The sequence below is a fragment of the Scyliorhinus torazame genome, chromosome X, assembly GCF_047496885.1.
Source record: "Scyliorhinus torazame isolate Kashiwa2021f chromosome X, sScyTor2.1, whole genome shotgun sequence".
NCBI lineage: Eukaryota > Metazoa > Chordata > Chondrichthyes > Carcharhiniformes > Scyliorhinidae > Scyliorhinus > Scyliorhinus torazame.
Window position 1 is genome coordinate 41,077,122 of NC_092738.1, and position 21,791 is coordinate 41,098,912.

The window sequence follows — 21,791 nt, forward strand, 5'->3', positions numbered from 1 at the left end:
TTAGGTGGATTGGCCATGTTAAATTGTCCCTTAGTATCTAAAGATGTGCAGGTTAGGTGGATTGGCCGTGTTAAATTGTCCCTTAGTGTCCAAAGATGTGCAGGTTAGGTGGATTGGCCATGCTAAATTGTCCCTTAGTGTCCAAAGATGTGCAGGTTAGGTGGATTGGCCATGATAAATTGTCCCTTAGTAGCCAAAGATGTGCAGGTTAGGTGGATTGGCCATGTTAAATTGTCCCTTAGTATCCAAAGATGTGCAGGTTAGGTGGATTGGCCATGTTAAATTGTCTCTCAGTGTCCAAAGATGTGCAGGTTAGGTGGATTGGCCATGATAAATTGTCCCTTAGTGTCCAAAGATGTGCAGGTTATGTGGATTGGCCATGTTAAATTGTCCCTTAGTGTCCAAAGATGTACAGGTTAGGTGGATTGGCCATGTTAAATTGTCCCTTAGTGTCCAAAGATGTGCAGGTTAGGTGGGTTGGCCATGATAAATTGTCCCTTAGTGTCCAAAGATGTGCAGGTTAGGTGGATTGGCCATGCTAAATTGTCCCTTAGTGTCCAAAGATGTGCAGGTTAGGTGGATTGGCCATGATAAATTGTCCCTTAGTGTCCAAAGATGTGCAGGTTAGGTGGATTGGCCATGATAAATTGCCCTTAGTGTCCAAAGATGTGCAGGTTAGGTGGATTGGCCATGTTAAATTGTCCCTTAGTGTCCAAAATTGCCCTTGGTGTTGGGTGGGGTTACTGGGTTATGGGGATAGGGTGGGGGTGTTGACCTTGGGTAGGGTGTTCTTTCCAAGAGCCGGTGCAGACTCCAGGGGCCGAATGCCCTCCTTCTGCACTGTAAATTCTATGACATTTATGTAACCCCCCCCCCCCTCCAACAGGAGGCTGATGGGATGGGGTCGACAGCTCATTTGACCTTCTACTGAAGCCAAAGGTGCAAAACGGGCAGCCCCTCTGCCAGTTTACCACCAAGCGGATTTTCTGAATGTTACACCCCACCCTCAATGGTTTCAATGGAAATATATGAAAGACAGATCAACCTTCTTGCTGAGGTTAGTCACTTACATACTCTTTTCTAAGGCACTCCTCTTTTCTTCCTCGGTGTCTATTGATGTGATTGATTGCCGCGGAAATCCATTTGGGGGACAGGTCAATGAACCCATGGTACCTTCCTGGTCAGAGAGAAGGGTGATTGGAGTCTGCACCTAGGAGATACAAAGGCGTGAAAGCATTACTTATATTCCAGCTCCGTCCTCCGACAACAATAATATGAATGAAATGAAATGAAAATCGCTTATTGTCACGAGTAGGCTTCAATGAAGTTACTGTGAAAAGCCCCTATTCGCCACATTCCGGCGCCTGTTCGGGGAGGCTGTTACGGGAATTGAACCCGTGCTGCTGGCTTGCCTTGGTCTGCTTTCAAAGCCAGCGATTTAGCCCAGTGTGCTAAACCTTATATAAAGCCTTTAGCGTAATAAAATGTCCAAAGGTGCTCCACAAGAGACTTAAAATGCAAAATTCAACAGAAGGACATATTACAGTAGCGTGACAAAAGGTTGGTCAAAGGGATAGGCTCCTAAAGCGGGAAAGCGAGTTCGAGAGCTGAAGAGACTCAGGGAGTGAACCTAGACCTTGAGGCCCAGGGAACCGAAGGCATGGCAGCCAATGGGGGAGTGATTGAGGATGAGCAAGGGGTGAGAATTGGACGAGCACAGATATCTCCCAATTTCATTCACAAACAGAGACGATGAGAATACCCGCCCAAAGTTTGGATAGCGACCAAACTGGTACAGTTCCAGTCCTGGTTCTAGAACGCCACGCGGCAGGACAGTGACCAGTGTTGTGCTTCTTTGTGCCCCCATTTGCAAATGACGACACGGTCACAAAATCCCGCGAAAGTCAAAACACACGAATCTTGCCAGTGCCATCTTGTGGCCCCCCCTCCCCCAGCCAATGACCGAACGATGATCCTTCCCAGGAAGTTTGGAAACCTCATTTGAATACATTATCATCTAATTCGCAGGCTCCTTGACTAGTCTGTGAGAAACTCTCCCACTTTAGCTCCTTGACTAGTCTGTGAGACAGCTCTCCCAACTTTAGCTCCTTGACTAGTCTGTGAGAAGCTCTCCCAACTTTAGCTCCTTGACTAGTCTGTGAGAAGCTCTCCCACTTTAGCTCCTTGACTAGTCTGTGAGACAGCTCTCCCAACTTTAGCTCCTTGACTAGTCTGTGAGACAGCTCTCCCAACTTTAGCTCCTTGACCAGGCTGTGAAGCCACAGTGCTAACCACTGTGCTACCGTGCCGCCAACCACTGCTCCCATCTTCTATGGGACAGCAGCCATTGTCAATGCTCCTGCTGTTGCCATTCACACCTCCTCCAGACCATCATTTGTTTCTAGTCTCATTATCACCCCTTTTTAACTTGCACTGTCACGCTATTGTCATTTACTTTCTCCTCCCTTCCACACGATCACAGATGAAATGAAAATGAAATGAAAATCGCTTATTGTCACGAGTAGACTTCAATGAAGTTACTGTGAAAAGCCCCTAGTCGCCACATTCCGGCGCCTGTTCGGGGAGGCTGTTACGGGAATTGAACCGTGCTGCTGGCCTGCCTTGGTCTGCTTTAGAAGCCAGCGATTTTGCCCTGTGCTAAACAGCCCCTGGTAAACCATGATGCCACTCTTCCTGTTTTTGTACCGCCAATGAGGGCGCCCTTTCTCTGGAAATGGTGAAGAGGGCACGGAGAGAGGACTGTTCTACTCCAAGTGCCGGACAATATGTCGGGAAGAGCTGACTGCGCAGCCGGCGAGCTGCACACCACACCCCTCGCCTGAGCCAGCACCTCGAAGAAAAGTCAGAAAATTGTGCCCTCATAATGAATTTTTAAATCAGGTTCCTTGACAGACGTGACTGAGAGATTAATCATTAATTCCTGATTTGTTATGTTCTCGGTGTAACATAAGTGGCTTCCTTGTGGTGCACTTGACAACGGAAGGTTCAGACGTGGAGATAACTTCAACACGTTTATTAAACTATTTACACTTCTATTACTCGGGTTCGACACTACTGCTAATCCTACTATAGCTACCCAGGCTGACTAACCAGTTGCTGCAATCCACGTGGTGGGTGTAATATTGAATCAACCCTGTGTCTGTACTCACTGACTGTCTCCACTGGAAAGAGGCAGATCATGTGTGTGGTGTCCTTTACATATGGGTTGGTGTAATGCCCCCCTGTGGTCGTGTCACCTCCTTGTGTATCGTGAATGTCCATTGGTCGTGTCCTATCTATCGGTTGAGTGTGTGTGTGTGATGTCTCTGCTGCTCCCTCTAGTGTCAAGCTAGCGTACATGTATTTACATTAACCCCCCATGTACCCACAGTGATGCACATCACCACAATTCCTAAAGCCTCACAAGTCTGGAGAGTTCACAGCCCTGATATTTATCGAGAGAGTCCATAAGACCATAAGACATTAGAGCAGAATTAGGCCACTCGGCCCATCGAGTCTGCTCCGCCATTCAATCATGGCTGATATTTTTCTCATCCCCATTAACAAGTGGGAACATGACTCAACATGGATATTCTTATTTTAATGGAGATTTAACAGTGCATTGTACAAGAAGAAGAGCATCCCATTTTCCATTAGAGTTCCAATTGCAGACTCAACAGAGTCTCAATAAATAATAAGCTTTAGTGTCACCAGTAGGCTTACATTAACACTGCAATGAAGTTACTGTGAAAAGCCCCTAGTCGCCACATTCCGGCGCCTGTTCGGGTCACAGAGGGAGAATTCAGAATGTCCAATTCACCAAACAGCACGTCTTTCGGGACTTGTGGGAGGAAACCGGAGCACCCGGAGGAAACCCACGCAGACACGGGGAGAACGTGCAGACTCCGCACAGACAGTGACCCAATCCGGGAATCGAACCTGGGACCCAGGCACTGTGAAGCCACAGTGCTAACCACTGTGCTACCGTGCCGCCAACCACTGCCCCCATCTTCTCTGGGACAGCAGCCATTGTCAATGCTCCTGCTGTTGCCATTCACACCTCCTCCAGACCCATCATTTGTTTCTAGTCTCATTATCACCCCTTTTTAACTTGCACTGTCACGCTATTGTCATTTACTTTCTCCTCCCTTCCACACGATCACAGATGAAATGAAAATGAAATGAAAATCGCTTATTGTCACGAGTAGACTCCAATGAAGTTACTGTGAAAAGCCCCTAGTCGCCACATTCCGGCGCCTGTTCGGGGAGGCTGGTACGGGAATCGAACCGTGCTGCTGGCCTGCCTTGGTCTGCTTTAAAAGCCAGCTATTTAGCCCACTGTGCTAAACCAGCCCCTGGTTTCCCTCTTCCCTGTTGTTCATTCCTCCCCTCACCCGCCCTTCCCCCACTTCTGTACTCGTTTAAAAAGTTAAATCTCTAAATTCTTCCAGTTCTGACAAAAGGACAGAGGCCTGAAACATTAACTCTGTTTTTCTCTCCACATATGCTGCCAGATCTGTTGAGTGCTTGCCAACATTGTTCTGATTTGATTAGACAAATGCGTTCGGGTTCGATAATGCAGCTAAAATGGCTGGCCTCAGACCTTTGCTTAAGCTTAGGAATTACCTGTTCAGAAATGCAAGGACAAGCACATTCCTGGACTCTCCGGTCAGGTTTGGACTCTAAATACATCCTTTCAACCTCTCTTCAATCATTTATAACTTTTACAATGGAGGCATTTTGTCCCATTAGCCTCTCTCAATATTAGCGTCTTTTTAATGGGCTGAGTGCTTGAAGGCGCTCTCTCGAAGCGACAGTTAAGCAGCCTGTATAGATTTGTTTCTTGGACAGTTATGCTAATGGTTAGACTTGTATGCACTTTGTTGGCAAGTAACTTTGTTTTTAAACAGGGTTCTATGGATGCCAGGTTTATATCCTCACTGATATGGCACAGAGCAGGGGCCTCCCACTTAATTTTGGGTAATAATGTCCTGAGAAATAAAGGACTCATAGCAATATCATGAGAGAGTACTAGGTATCAGCCTTGACTCTGTGGCCATACTCCTGTCTCAGGAGTCAGAACCACTTCAAAGACTCAAGCACAAAATCTCCCAGGACCGAGGGAGTACTGCATTTGCCAGAGGTGCCGTCTTTCAGAGGAGGCACGGTACGGTAGCACAGTGGTTAGCACAGTTACTTCACAGCTCCAGGGTCCCAGGTTCGATTCCCCGCTGGGTCATTGTCTGTGCGGAGTCTGCACGTTCTCCCCGTGTCTGCGTGGGTTTCCTCCGGGTGCTCCGGTTTCCTCCCAAAGTCCAAAGACGTGCTGTTGGGTGAATTGGACATTCTGAATTCTCCCTCTGTGACCCGAACAGACGCCGGAATGTGGCGACGAGGGGATTTTCCCAGTAACTTCATTGCAGTGTTAATGTAAGCCTACTTGGGGCAATAAAGATTATTATTATTAAGGGGCGGCATGTGGCACAGTGGTTAGCACTGCTGCCTCACGGCGCTGAGGACCCAGGTATGAATCCCGGTCCTGGATCACTGTCCGTGTGGAGTTTGCACATTCTCCCCGTGTTTTGGTGGGTTTCGCCCCCACAACCCAAAGATGTGCAGGGTAGGTGGATTGGCCACGCTAAATTGCCCCTTAATTGGAAAAAATAATAATTGGTTACTCTAAATTTATTTTTTAAAAGATTATTATTATTATTGTCATGCAAGAGTGCCTTTAAGAAATGGATGTGTAAGCAATGCACCTTTAAGAAAACAGTGGTGTCAGAGAGTGGGTGGAGCTCAGCTCAGTTCAGACATTTTGCAGTTTAGTTTTGCAGTTCCAATTTTGAAGAGAGCTGGGTGTGTGTTTTGCTGTGAGCTGGATCTCTCCCATGAAAGACTATCACTGGATCATTTGGGTGATTTAAACTTATAATAGTGAAGCCTTTAACCTGATGTGATTTTGTTTAAAGGTGTTAAGTCTCTTGGAAGTTTGAAGGAACATTTTAAGGAATTATTTTTTGTTGCAATATTTTCTGAGTTATCTTTGAAGTAAGGGGTGTAAAGAGATCCAATGTTTATATAAGATGTTAAGTCGAGTTCATGGCATAAACACCACCATAGAAAGCATCCTATCGGGCTGCATCACAGCCTGGTATGGCAACTGCTCGGCCCAGGGCCGCAAGAAACTTCAGAGAGTCGTGAACACCGCCCAGTCCATCACACGAACCTGCCTCCCATCCATTGACTCCATCTACACCTCCCACTGCCTGGGGAAAGCGAGCAGCATAATCAAAGACCCCTCTCACCCGGCTTACTCACTCTTCCAACTTCTTCCATCGGGCAGGAGATACAGAAGTCTGAGAACACGCATGAACAGACTCAAAAACAGCTTCTTCCCCACTGTCACCAGACTCCTAAATGACCCTCTTATGGACTGACTTCATTAACACTACACCCTGTCTGCTTCATCCGATGCCAGTGCTTATGTAGTTACATTGTATATGTTGTGTTGCCCTATTATGTATTTTCTTTTATTCCCTTTTCTTCCCATGTATTTAATGATCTGTTGAGCTGCTCGCAGAAAAATACTTTTCACTGTACCTCGGTACACGTGACAATAAACAAATCCAATCCAAACAGTGTTTTATGTTTAAAAACCCACGTGTCCACAATTGTAATCCCACACCTAGGGAAAAGCAACAAATACATTAGAGGGGGAGGTTGGTTGAACTCCATGATACATTTTGGGGTTCTGAAAACGCCTCACCCATAACAATTGGGGGCTCGTCCGGGTTAAAAGTCTATCTATTGGATTGGCTTTTGTGAACTTCAAGACAGTGAAGGATTGTTGCTGTTCCGGTGAGGTATTTTAGTTTAAGTGGGGAGAGTGTTGTGAACAATGGCTCTTTCAGAGGCTCAGAAGTTTTTTGGGGTGGAGAATGTTACACGTAGTACTTTATGCACAGAAACGAAACGCAGACTGTTAGATTTGGCAAGAACATTGCAGTTAACATTGCCTGACAAAATGCGAAAAGATGAGGTAATTATGGCGGTGGTTAAGCATTTAAAGTTGCCTGAGATAGAGTTTGACTCATTGGAAATGGCAAAAATTCAGTTGCAAATTAAACAAATGGAACATGAGAAAGAATTAAAGTGACTTGCATACGAGAGTGAGAGAGAGGAAAAAGAAAGAGAAAGAGAGAGAGATGAAAAAGAAAGAGAAAGCGAGAGAGAGGAACAAGAAAGAGAAAGAGAGAGAGAGGAAAAAGAAAAGAAATGAAAAGTTTCAGATGTTTTCACTGTAATAAACTAGGCCATGTAAAGTCACAGTGTTGGTGGTTGAAGAAAAGCACTGGGAAGGCTGATGTGGTAAAACAGGATAAGACGGTGGGGTTTGTTAGAGTGGCAAAGGAAAGCCCAAGGGAAGTGAAGGAGGTGCAAATGATTGTACAGCCTGTTCAAGAAGCAATTGTTAAGAAGGTGCCAGATGTCTTTAAAGAATTTACTTGTGTGGGTAAAGTTTACTCATGTGGATCAGGAAGAGCAGGTAAAGAAGTCACAATTTTAAGAGATACAGGGGCTAGTCAATCTTTAATGGTAAGAGATGAGGAATTATGTAGTTTGGGAAGAATGTTGCCAGAAAAGGTGGTGATATGTGGAATTCAGGGTGAGAGGAATAGTGTCCATTATACAAGGTAAAGTTGAAAAGTCCAGTGAAGAGTGGTGAAGTGGTAGTAGGAGTAATAGATAAACTATCTTGTCCAGGAATACAGTTTATCTTGGCTAATGATGTAGCTGGATCGCAGGTAGGAGTGATGCCTACTGTGGTTGATAAGCCAATGGAAAATCAGTCAACAGAAGTGTTGAAGGACGAATATCCTGGGATTTTTCCGGATTGTGTAGCAACAAGGTCGCAAAGTCACAGGTTAAGACAAGAGGAGAAATCAAAGAGTGAAGGTGAAGATGAAGTGCAATTATCAGAAACGATTTTTGATCAAATGATTGAGAAAGAACAAGAACAGGTGGAGGATGAGGCGGATATTTTTAGTTCAGGAAAATTGACGGAGTTACAACAGAAAGATGTGGAAATAAAACGGATATATCAGGAAGCATATACAGAAGAGGAATCTGAGAGTATACCAGAGTGTTATTACCGTAAAAATTATGTCTTGATGAGAAAATGGAGATCTGTACATATGCAGGCGGATGAAAAGTGGGCAGAAGTTCATCAAGTAGTATTGCCGGTAGGGTATAGAAAGGAGGTGTTGCGAGTTGTACATGAGGTACCAGTGGGAGGTCATTTGGGAATAAGGAAAACTCAAGCTAAAATCCAGAAACATTTTTATTGGCCTGGACTACATAAAGATGGAATTAAATTTTGTCAATCATGTCACACATGTGAAGTGATAGGGAAACTTCAAGCAGTGATAAAACCAGCGCCCTTAATACACATTCCAGCATTTGAGGAACCTTTTATAAGGGTCTTACTTGATTGTGTAGGATCGCTTCCTAAAACAAAAATTGGAAATCAATATCTTTTGACTATAATGGATGTGTCTACTAGGTTTCCAGAGGCCATTCCAGTATGTTATATTACAGCTAAAAGGATTGTGGAGGAGTTACTCAAATTTTTGACCAGATATGGACGACCCACAGAAATTCAATCGGATCAAGGAACGAATTTTACTTCAAAGTTATTCAAAGAAGTTATGGATACCTTAGGAATAAAACAATTTAAATCAACTGCGTACCATCCAGAATCGCAGGGAGCGTTAGAAAGGTGGCATCAGACATTAAAGACAATGTTGAGGGCTTATTATCAAGATTATCCAGAGGATTGGGATAAAGGAATCCCATTCGTATTGTTTGCAATTAGGGATGCACCTAATGAGTCTACCAAATTTAGTCCTTTTGAGCTAATTTTTGGTCATGAGGTAAGAGGACCACTTAAATTGATTAAGGAAAAATTGGTGGGTGAGAAATCGGAAATTACACTATTGGATTGTGTGTCAAATTTTAGGGAACCATTAAATAGAGCAGGTGAATTGGCTAGACAACATTTGAAATTTGCACAAAATGTGATGAAACGGGTGGCGGGCAAGAAATCCAAAGTTTGTAGTTTTGCCAGTGGGGATAAAGTTTTAGTATTGTTACCAGTGGAAGGGGAGCCTTTAAAAGCTAGGTTTTGTGGACCATATCAGATTGAAAGGAAATTAAGTGAGGTAAATTATGTGGTAAAAACACCAGATAGAAGGAAGACTCACCGAGTGTGTCATGTGAATATGCTTAAAAGGTACTTTGAAAGGGAAGGAGAGAAAAAGGAGGTTTTAATGATTCTAACTCAAAGTGAAGAACCAAATCCAGATGACTGTGAATTTGACATACCTCAAATTAAATTGGAAAATGAGGATGTTTTTAAAAATTGGGATGAATTGTTAAGTTACCTTCCAGAGGAAAAACGAAATGACCTGAAAGAGTTATTGATATCACATGGGCAAGTTTGTAGAGATAAACTGGGAAGTACTAAAATGGCTATACATGATGTAGATGTGGGAAATGCTGTTCCTATCAAACAACATCCATATAGACTTAATCCTTTAAAATTGGCACAGGTGAACAGAGAGATTGAGAGTATGCTGAAGAATGGCATAATTGAAGTGGGTTGCAGCCAATGGAGCTCACCCATAGTGATGGTACCTAAACCAGACAGTACCCAACGGTTGTGTGTGGACTATAGAAAGGTGAATGCAGTTACAAGAACGGACTCTTATCCTATCCCATGTTTGAAGGATTGCATTGAGAATGTGGGACAATCTGCTTTTATTTCCAACTTCCAGACATGGAAAGAACATTTAAAACATCGAATGGAGTTCTTCGTTCGACTTTAGGAGGCGGGTTTGGTGATGAACCTAGCCGAAAGTGAATTTGGAGAAGCCCGAATCACTTTCCTTGCGGAGTTTCCGTTATCCTCAAGACAAAGGGAAATAATGCGATTTCTTCGCATGAATGGCTTTGATCGAACAGTTGTGCAAAGGTTTTGTGGCGTGATGACTCCACTGATGGAATTGCTGAAGAAACATAAAAAATTTCAATGGACTGCGGACTTTCAACAGACATTTGACTGCCTGACAGCTGTGGTAACCAATGTTCCTGTATTGGAGAATTGTAAGGGACTCTGTGGTCAGATTGAACTAAAGTATCTGATTCTAAAGAGAAATGCTGAGGAATAGAGGAATGGATGGATCGTGCAGAGACTTTGTTCAAAGAGACTGTCAATTGAGGAGGTTTTCGGTTGGAGGAAGAAGAACAAAGAAAAATGGACGATATTATTATACCTGTTTGAGTGTGTTGTTTTTTTTAAAAATGAAAAGGTATATTTACTGTGCACATTTCTTAGTTGATGGTGCAAAAGTGAAAAATGAAACCATCCTGAAGTTGATGGTTTATTTTGTTTTCTTGGGGGGAGGTGTTCTGCAAGAGTGCCTTTAAGAAATGGATGTGGAAGCAATGTACCTTTAAGAAAACAGCGATGTCAGAGAGTGGGTGGAGCTCTGCTCAGTTCAGCCATTTTGCAGTTTGATTTTGCAGTTTAGTTTTGCAGTTTCAGTTTTGAAGAGAGCTGGGTGTGTGTCTGTGTTTTGCAGTGAACTGGATATCTGCCATGAAAGGCCATCTCTGGATCATTTGGGTGATTTAAACTTATAATAGTGAAGCCTTTAACCTGATGTGATTCTGTTTAAAGGTGTTAAGTCTCTTGGAAGTTTGAAGGACCATTTTTATGAATTATTTACTGTTGCAATATTTTCTGAGTTATCTTTGAAGTAAGGGGTGTTAAGAGATCCAATGTTTATTTAAGATGTTAAGTTGAGTTCATGGAATAAACAGTGTTTTGTGTTTAAAAACCCACGTGTCCATAATTATAATCCCACACCTAGGGAACAAGCCGTGTGCTCGGAAAAGCAACAAATCCATTAAAGGGGGAGGTTGGTTGAACTCCATGACACATTTTGGGGTTCTGAAAACACCTCGCCCAGAACATTATTATAGATGTTATTCTGAAACTCCTCTCAGGATCTAAAACACATCCCATTTGAAGAGTAGGGGTGTCATTTATTTAATTCACATTTGTGGGCACTTGCTTTGCAACAACTGATTACAACTTTTCACGACGTTACAACAGGACACCAAAACATTCTTCACTCTTATGTCAATGAAAAGTTCTCTCTTTTTACTTAGCTTCAGAACGTATATGCAATGCGTCTGTCGTGGGAAGGTTATAGTTGGGCACTTAAGAGAAAGTCAAGGTAATCGGAAAGAGTTAGCATGGTTTTGTGAAAGGGAAAAATGTGTAACCTATTTACTGGGGATCTCTGCATTGTAGATAAAGGGGAACCTGTAGATGCACTACATTGAACATAGAACGGTCCAGCCCAGTACAGCCCAGTACAGCCCAGTACAGCACAGTAAAGCCCAGTACAGCCCAGTACAGCCCAGTACAGCAAAGTACAGCCCAGTACAGCCCAGTACAGCCCAGTACAGCCCAGTACAGCCCAGTACAGCCCAGTACAGCCCAGTACAGCCCAGTACAGCCCAGTACAGCACAGTACAGCCCAGTACAGCCCAGTACAGCCCAGTACAGCACAGTACAGCACAGTACAGCACAGTACAGCACAGTACAGCACAGTACAGCACAGTACAGCCCAGTACAGCCCAGTACAGCACAGTACAGCACAGTACAGCCCAGTACAGCCCAGTACAGCCCAGTACAGCACAGTACAGCACAGTGCAGCACAGTACAGCACAGTACAGCACAGTACAGCACAGTACAGCACACAATGTTGTGCCAACCATTTATCCTAATCTAAGATCAACCTAACCTACACCCCTTCAATTTACTGCTGTCCATGTGCCTGTATAGGAGTCAGTTAAATGTCCCTAATGACTCTGACTCCACCCCCTCTGCTGGCCGAGCATTCCACACACCCACCACTCTCTGTGTAAAGAACCTCTGACATCTCCCCTATACCTTCCTCCAATCACCTTAAAATTATGTCCCCTCGTGACAGCCATTTCCACCCTGGGGAAAAGTCTCTGGCTATCCACTCTATCCATGCCTCTCATCACCTTGTACACCTCTATCAAGTCACCTCTCTGCCTTCTTCGCTCCAGTGAGAAAAGCCCTAGCTCCCTCAACCTTTCTTCGTAAGACCTGCCCTCCAGTCCAGGCAGCCTCCTGGTAAATCTCCTCTGTACCCTCTCCAAAGCATCCACATCCTTCCTATAATGAGGTGACCAGAACTGGACACAATATTCCAAGTGTGGTCTAACCAGGGTTTTATAAAGCTGCAGCAAAACCTCGCGGCTCCTAAACTCAATCCCCCTGTTAATGAAAGCCAACACACCATACACCTTCTTAACAACCCTATCAACCTGGGCGGCAACTTTGAGGGATCTATGTACATGGACCCCAAGATCCCTCTGTTCCTCCACACTTCCAAGATTCCTGCCTTTAACCCTGTATTCAGCATTCAAATTCGACCTTCCAAAATGAATCACTTCACATTCATCAAGGTTGAACTCCATCTGCCACTTCTCAGCCCAGCTCTGCATCCTGTGGAAGCATTGGAAAGGGTGCAGAGGAGATTTACCAGAATGTTGCCTGGTATGGAGGGAAGATCTTATGAGGGAATGCTGAGGGACTTGAGGCTGTTTTCGTTAGAGAGAAGAAGGTTAAGAGGTGACTTAATTGAGACATACAAGATGATCAGAGGATTGGATAGGGTGGACAGTGAGAGCCTTTTTCCTCGGATGGTGATGTCCGGCACGAGGGGACATAGCTTTAAATTGAGGGGAGATAGATATAGGACAGATGTCATAGGTAGATTCTTTACTCAGAGAGTAGTAAGGGCGTGGAATGCCCTGCCTGCAACAGTAGTGGACCCGCCAACACTAAGGGCATTCAAATGGTCATTGGATAGACATATGGGCGATAAGGGAATAGTGTAGATGGGCTTTAGAGTGGTTTCACAGGTCGGTGCAACATCGAGGGCCGAAGGGCCTGCACTGCGTTGTAATGTTCTATGTTCTTGTTTCTGACTTCCACCCATACGGACTCAGTAGACAAACCTTCCTCAACTACCTCCTTTTCTGCAGCTGTGGTGCACTCCCTAATTAACAGTGCCACTCCCCCTCCTCTTTTACCTCCCTCCCTATTCTTCTGAAAATATCTAAACCCCGGAACACCTAACAACCATTCCTGCCCCTGTGAAATCCATGTCTCCGTAATGGCCACAACATCGTAGTTCCAAGTATTGATCCATGCTCTAAGTTCATCTCCCTTATTCCTGACACTCCTTGCATTGAAATAGACACATTTTAACCCATTCCACGGAGTGCAACTTTGCCCCATTAACTGTCTATCCTTTCTCAGACTTGCTGCATACTATTTCTGCCTGTTCAGCAGCGACCCTATCCTCTGATCCATAGCTCTGGTTCCCATCCCATCATATACTGTACTTGGATTTCCAGAAGGAATTTGTCAATGTGCCAAATCGAAGGTTATTGTGGAAAATAAAAGCTTTTAGTGAAGGGGGTGCTTTGTAGATTGGCTAGCTGGCGAAAAAAAAGGAGGACGGGACTTTCCGCGCCTTCCACTGCAAACTTCACGGCAGTGGAGGCAGCCCACCACTGGCAGGATCTTCTGGTCCAGCTGTTGTCACCAGGGTCTCTCATTGAATGCACCTCCCCTTGTTACCGGAAACCCCACGGTGGGGGGGGGTGCTGTCGGCGGGATCGGATGATGCCAGCAGCGAGAAGAGCTGGAAAATCCCAGCCAGGGTACGCGTAAATGGATTGTTTTCTGGTCGGCAGGATGTGAGGAGTGGAACCCTGCAGGTGTCTATGCTGGGACCTCAACCTTTTACAATGTATACCGACGATTTAGAGGAGGGGAGTGAAGGGATGGTAGTTAAATTTGCAGATGACAAGATAGATAGGGCAGTATGTTGAGAAAAGGATACAAGAAGGTTGTAAATGGAAATAGGCAGATTGAATGAGTGGCCAAACATTTGGCAGATGGAGTATATTCTGGGAAAATGTGATGTTGTTCACTTTGGCAGGAAGAATAAAAAAGCAGAGTGTTGATTAAATGGAAAATGGCTGCAGAATTCTGAGCTGCAGAGGGAGCTGGGTGTTCTCGTGCATGAGTCATAAAAGGTTAGTATGCAGGTGCAGCAAGTATTTAAGAAGGTTAATGGAATTCTATTCTTTATTATGAGAGGACTTGAACATGAAAGTAAGGATGTGATGCTTCACTTTTCCAGGACATTGGTGGGACCACATCTGTATTACTGTGAGCAGTTTTGGTCTCCTTATTTAAGGAAGGGTGTAAATGGGTTGGAGGCGGCTCAGAGGAGGTTTTCATAGAACTTACAGTGCAGTAGGAGGCCATTCAGCCCATCGAGTCTGCACCGGCTCTTGGAAAGGGCACCCTACACAAGGTCCACACCTCCACCCTATCCCCATAACCCAGTAACCCCACCCAACACTAAGGGCAATTTTGGACACTAAGGGCAATTTATCATGGCCAATCCACCTAAAATGCACATCTTTGGACACTAAGGGACAATTTAACATGGCCAATCCACCTAACCTGCACATCTGTGGACTGTGGGAGGAAACCGGAGCACCCGGAAGAAACCCACGGGCACTGCCACCCGGAGTTATTCCCAAACTGAGAATCATAATGCCCTTTGAGGAGAGAACCCTTCAGTTAGCCAACGAGGAGCAGGACCGCACCTGTGCAGATGGTGAGGTGGGGGACACTGTGGTGGTATGTATTAGGGGTCATGTGGGACCTGTGAAGCCGAGATGCTATTGGCTGACAGATCCCGGGTCCTGGTTGGATCTGCCGACTTCATTCTGTTGCTGAGCTGCTGGGGACAAGCATCGCTTAATAAAGCCTGGATCGACTTAATCACTTCTCGTCTCTCGTAAGTCATTGTGCGCTACAATTTATAAAGCGAGCTTAAAAGACTATGGAGTTCCGGATCGCCCCGGAATGCCTGCGGATCAGCCCCCACGCAGCGAACTCGGCAGCAGTATTCAAACACTGGCAAGCATGTTTTGAAGGCTACCTCCGAACGGCCCCCGGCCGGATCACAGAAGACCAGAAAATGCAGGTCCTACATTCGAGGGTAAGCCCGGAAATTTACTCTCTAATAGAAGATGCAGAGGATTTCCCGACGGCGCTCGCATTGCTGAAGGGCATCTATGTTCGGCCCGCTAACCAGGTCTACGCGCGCCACCAACTCGCGACGAGACGGCAAAGTCCCGGAGAATCGCTCGAGGAATTCTACGCCGCGTTGCTAATTTTGGGACGGGGCTGCAGCTGCCCGCCGGTGAACGCGATCGAACACACGGACATGCTAATTCGTGATGCATTTGTGGCAGGTATGAAATCCGCCAAAGACTTTTGGAAAGAGAGTCGCTAGGACTCTGAGGCACGGGCCCTTGCAGCTTCCCTAGATGTGGCCTCGCAAAACGCCCGCGCCTACGGCCCCGACCGCGCGGCAGCCCCTTGGGCTCCGTGGACCCCCGTCGCGACAAACCACCCCCCCCCCGCAAGCTTGCGCGGTTAAAGCGCCAGACCATCCCGGGGGGCCCGCTGCTATTTCTGCGGACAAGCGAAACACCCCCGGCAGCGCTGCCCGGCCCGCGCAGCTATTTGTCAAAGCTGCGGCAAAAAGGGCCATTACGCGGCTGTGTGCCGGTCCCGGGGGGGTCGCCGCAATCCCCGGAGAAGAACGAGCCCAGCACATCCCAAACACCCCCCAACCACCCCCCCCCCCCCCCAGCGCCCATGTGCGACCCGCGTGCGCCGCCATTTTGGGTCCCGGGCACCACGAGGGGAGGATGGGCGCCGCCATCTTGTGACCCCCCCCAGCCACGTGCGATTCATGGGGGCGGCCATTTTGTCCACCCTCGACCACGTGCGATCCATGGGGGTGGCCATTTTGTCCACCCCCGGCCGCGTGCGATTCATGGACACCACCATCTTGGTTGACAACAAAGGACCCCAGCATCGACGGCTCCACGGGGTCCGAAGAAGACGCCGTGACACTACTACCACGACTGGCTTCGGTGACACTGGATCAATCGCGGCCCCGGACGCTCCAGACGACGACAACAACGGTGCTGGTCAACGGATACAAGACGCCATGCCTGATCGACTCCGGGAGCACTGAAAGTTTTATTCACCCAGACACGGTAAGACGCTGTTTTCTGACCATCCATCCAAGCACGCAAAAGATTTCCCTAGCTGCAGGATCCCACTCTGTAGAGATCAAAGGGTTCTGCATAGTGACCCTAACGGTGCAAGGGAGGGAGTTTAAGAACTACAGGCTCTACGTCCTGCCCCAACTCTGCGCGCCCACATTACTGGGATTAGATTTCCAGTGCAACCTACAGAGCCTAACATTTCAATTCGGCGGCCCAATACCCCCACTCACTATCTGCGGCCTCGCAACTCTCAAGGTTGAACCGCCGTCCTTGTTTGCAAACCTCACCCCGGATTGCAAACCCGTCGCCACTAGGAGCAGACGGTACAGCGCCCAGGACCGGACATTTATTCGGTCCGAAGTCCAGCGGTTGCTGAAGGAAGGCATAATCCAGGCCAGCAATAGTCCCTGGAGAGCCCAGGTGGTAGTCGTAAAGACCGGGGAGAAGCAAAGGATGGTCGTACACTATAGTCAGACCATCAACAGGTACACGCAGCTAGATGCGTACCCTCTCCCCCGCATATCCGACATGGTCAATCGGATTGCCCAGTATAAGGTCTTCTCCATCGTGGACCTCAAGTCCGCCTACCACCAGCTCCCCATCCGCCCAAGTGACCGCAAGTACACCGCCTTCGAGGCAGACAGGTGTCTATACCACTTCCTAAGGGTCCCATTTGGCGTCACGAACGGAGTCTCGGTCTTCCAATGGGAGATGGACCGAATGTTTGACCAGCACGGGTTGCGGGCCACGTTCCCGTATCGCGACAACGTAACCACCATCTGCGGCCACGATCAGCAGGACCACGACGCCAACCTCCAAAAGTTCCTCCAGACCGCTAACGCCCTGAACCTCACATATAACGAGGAAAAATGCGTTTTTAGCACAAACCGGTTGGCCATCCTGGGATACGTAGTGCGCAATGGGATAGTAGGCCCCGACCCCGAACGCATGCGCCCCCTTATGGAATTCCCCCTCCCCCACTGCTCCAAAGCCCTGAAACGTTGCCTGGGTTTCTTTTCATATTACGCCCAGTGGGTCCCCCAGTACGCAGACAAGGCCCGCCCGCTAATACAGTCCACTACCTTCCCCCTGTCGACAGAGGCTTGCCAGGCCTTCAGCCGCATCAAAGCGGATATCGCAAAGGCCACGATGCGCGCCATCGACGAGTCCCTCCCCTTCCAGGTCGAGAGCGATGCATCCGACGTAGCTCTGGCGGCCACCCTTAACCAAGCGGGCAGACCCGTGGCCTTTTTCTCCCGGACCCTCCACGCCTCAGAAATCCGCCACTCCTCAGTGGAAAAGGAAGCCCAAGCCATAGTGGAAGCTGTGCGACATTGGAGGCATTACCTGGCTGGCAGGAGGTTCACTCTCCTCACCGACGAACGGTCGGTAGCCTTCATGTTCGATAATGCACAGCGGGGCAAAATTAAGAATGACAAGATCCTAAGGTGGAGGATCGAGCTCTCCACCTTCAACTACGAGATCTTGTATCGTCCCGGAAAGCTGAACGAGCCGTCCGATGCCCTATCCCGCGGCACATGTGCCAACGCACAAATAGACCGCTTCCAAGCCCTCCACAAGGACCTCTGCCACCCGGGGGTCACTCGATTCTACCATTTCATAAAGTCCCGTAACCTCCCCTACTCTGTGGAGGAGGTCCGTACAGTCACCAGGAACTGCCACATCTGCGCAGAGTGCAAACCGCACTTTTTCAGGCCGGATAGAGCGCACCTGATCAAGGCTTCCCGCCCCTTTGAACGCCTCAGTTTGGATTTCAAAGGGCCCCTCCCCTCCACCGACCGCAACGCATACTTCCTGAACGTGGTGGACGAGTACTCTCGTTTCCCCTTCGGCATCCCCTGCCCCGACATGACAGCGGCCACAGTCATTAAAGCCCTTAGCACCATCTTTACACTGTTCGGTTGCCCCGCATACGTCCATAGCGACAGGGGGTCTTCCTTCATGAGTGACGAGCTGCGCCAGTTCCTGCTCAGCAAGGGCATAGCCTCGAGCAGGACGACCAGCTACAACCCCCGGGGGAACGGGCAAGTAGAGAGGGAGAACGGCACAGTCTGGAAAACCGTCCTACTGGCCCTACGGTCCAGGGATCTCCCAGTTTCCCGGTGGCAGGAGGTCCTCCCGGACGCTCTCCACTCCATCCGGTCGCTGCTGTGTACCACCACTAACCAAACGCCTCATGAGCGCCTCCTTGTCTTCCCCAGGAAGTCCTCCTCCGGAACGTCGCTGCCGACCTGGCTGGCGGCCCCAGGACCCACCTTGCTCCGGAAACATGTGCGGGCGCACAAGTCGGACCCGTTGGTCGAGAGGGTTCACCTACTCCACGCAAACCCGCAGTACGCCTACGGGCGTACCCCGACGGCCGACATGACACGGTCTCCCTGCGGGACCTGGCGCCCGCCGGCAACACGCACACCCCCCCCGACACCAATCACCCCCTCCCTGCCACCGGCGCACCCCGCGACCGCCCCCTTCCCGGGGGGATCGGTCCTCCTCCTGTGCCCGCCCAGGAGTAAAACAGGAACAAACAGCAAAACGTTCCCAGAGACGACAACGCCCGAGCCAGCACCTGCACCACCACCGGGGCTGAGGCAATCGACGAGGAAGACCAGACCGCCCGCTCGACTCGGGGAATCCGCGTGACACCAAGAATGTTGTTGGTTTTGCTCTTTTTGTAAATAGTTCTCACAAACTTGTACATAGCCCAGTGTAGGGCTAAAGCTGTAGTAACACCGTCCGAAATTAGTTCCAGGACCAGCCTTATAAACCCCTACCACCATGAGAACCACCACCCCGCCGGGTTCCTTTTTAACAAGGGGTGAATGTGGTGGTATGTATTAGGGGTCATGTGGGACCTGTGACGCCGAGATGCTATTGGCTGACAGATCCCGGGTCCTGGTTGGATCTGCCGACTTCTGGCTCCGCCCTGAAGGCGGAGTATAAGAACCCGAGCTTCTCCCCGCAGCTTCATTCTGTTGCTGAGCTGCTGGGGACAAGCATCGCTTAATAAAGCCTGGATCGACTTCATCACTTCTCGTCTCTCGTAAGTCATTGTGCGCTACAGACACCAGATAAAAGTGAGAGCCCTCAACACAAGCAGCCATGGTGCAAGCCACACGTGAGTTAACTTTTTCCCCTCAGTCTGCCCCCCTGTGGTGCACTAATGTCATCTCACTTCCCTTGTAGGGCAATCGGTCAACCAGCCTAGACCGTCCTCGAGCCCTCTGGAGACCACAGATCCGATTAGCTCCGAGGGAGACATCTCGGAGATGAACAGGCAATGTCACGAGTGTCAGGAAGGGATGACAACTTCTCTTCTCGGGCTGTCAGGCCGACTGGAGGAGTCCCATCGCCTTCTGTCTGAGGAAAATGATGCCAGCACTCCTACGCAATGAGGCCAACACTGCGAGGATGGCATCCGCAGTGGATACCCTGGCGCAGGATGTGCACTCCATGGCAGGGTTGTCCACCCCATGGTTCAACTCATGACCTCCATGGCTGAGGGCATGACCTCCATGGCTGAGGGAATGACCTCCATGGCTGAGGGCATGACCTCCATGGCTGAGGGCATGACCTCCATGGCTGAGGGCATGACGGTCCACCGCCCCCCGGGACAGATGCAGTCTTCTCCGGCACTGGACCTCTGACATCTGGGAGGTAGGAAGTTCCACACTGGGATTCCCGTGGCCGGTAGTGTCTCCTCCAAAGCTCCGCCATTTGCAGCCCAGCTCCCGGAAGGTGAATGGATCCTGCCTTCCCCTCCACTGCAAGGTGCTGGCCCTGGGCATGTCGGTATGTCGATATCGCTGCTGCCGTTCAATAGCAATCAGAAGAATTGCCAGCTTGACTGGCTACATGATTCTCCAGAGTCAAAAACAGAAAGGAAGAGAGCATCAAAGTGAGTGACGAGGAGTTCTGACACTTCCCTGACCCACAGCCCTCTCAGCATTCGGGACACCCACCCATGCGCATTGCCCTCTGTGAGCGCCTTCCCAATGAGCTTCACTCCCTCCCCTGTCACACAAGAGCCCCTTCCCCACAGTTGGCGCTCTCACCTTCCACCTTCCACCTGAATGAAGTGTTCTGACCTTCGAGAGCCTCAGCGGCGAGGAGTTAGAGCAGTTGAGTGCATTCAATGGACCTGCGTTCCAATGTCACGGGGGAACGAGATGGGGTGACTGATGAGAGCCTTCACCGTAACGCCTTGCATTGGGGGCCACTGTGTAACCTCTCTGTCATGGACATGTGAGTATTAGCCTTGGAGTTCAAAGGGTTAACAATTGGACAGCAATCAGTGGCACACTCATGCATTGCAATGCTGACTAAATTGGCACATCGAACTCGTCAAGGAAGGGTCAGGGAGCTGATGAGGCACCTGGCTTCCCCTTGTGGCAGGCGAAGCTCACCTGACGCATGTGAAGACTGCAATTTGCAGTCAACCTCATCCTTAGAGGATGCCCTCCAGCTCTCATGGGCCGCACATTAAACAAACCTTCCAGCTGGAACAGCCAGCCACCCATCCCTGGCCTAGCCTGGCCTCTATAATCAGTGGTCTTGAACTTCCAGACACCTCATTCCCTCAGTCTTCCAAGTGCAGCCTGAGTGTGGGGGTTCATTCTGACTGCACTCGTCCTCCCCCCTTGTGTGAGGGTCTTCAGCCCCCACAAGCACTGCTTGTCTGAGCCCCTTTGGCAACCTGAGCCTTCACCTCCGATATCCCTCAGGCATGGAGGTTGCTAGATTCTCATCCTTCTCGAGCTGTTGTAATTCACACTGGCGTTCCCGATGAATATTCAGTGGGGGGGGGGGGCGCGGTGGAGGACTCGCTAATAAGATGCTAATTAAGATGCTAATGTATTTAAATAAGGTTCCCGACCTGCCATGTCGGGATTCTCATTACGTCACCGGTGAGGGGGCTGGGAAATCGGAAAATACGATCTCGCCGGGAGAATTGTGTTTCCTGTTTTTCGCCGTATTTTGCACCCATGTCGCCGTTCCTGCTGATGGCTAACATGGGCTAAAACTCGCCCCCCTAGATTGTAAATAGAGGCCCCAGCACTAATCCCTGTGGCACTTCACTAGTTACAGTTTGCCAATCTAAAAAAGACCCATTCATCCCTACTTTCTGCTTCCTGTTTGCTAACCAATCCTGTATCCTGCACAGCTGCTTCACAGCTCCAGGGTCCCAGGTTCGATTCCGGCTTGGGTCACTGTCTGTGTGGAGTCTGCACGTTCTCCCCGTGTCTGCGTGGGTTTCCTCCGGGTGCTCCGGTTTCCTCCCACAGTCCAAAGATGTGCAGGTTAGGTGGATTGGCCATGATAAATTGCCCTTAGTGTCCAGATTTGCCCTTAGTGTTGGGTGGGGTTACTGGGTTATGGGGATAGGGTGGAGGTGTTGACCTTGGGTCGGATGCTCTTTCCAAGAGCCGGTGCAGACTCGATGGGCCGAATGGCCTCCTTCTGCACTGTAAATTCTATGATTCTATGATGCTATG

General features: G+C 48.6%; 1 protein-coding gene across 4 annotated transcripts in view; it reads right to left on the reverse strand.

The window, feature by feature from the left end:
• Positions 1 to 21,791, reverse strand: part of LOC140405356 (rho guanine nucleotide exchange factor 25-like) — a 298,640-nt gene that overhangs the window by 98,383 nt on the left and 178,466 nt on the right. For all 4 annotated transcript variants that reach the window (XM_072493666.1, XM_072493667.1, XM_072493665.1 and 1 more), the window contains exon 3: positions 1,071 to 1,210. In XM_072493666.1, coding sequence (XP_072349767.1) covers positions 1,071 to 1,210 — 140 coding nt within the window. The remainder of the gene's footprint in view (positions 1 to 1,070; positions 1,211 to 21,791) is intronic.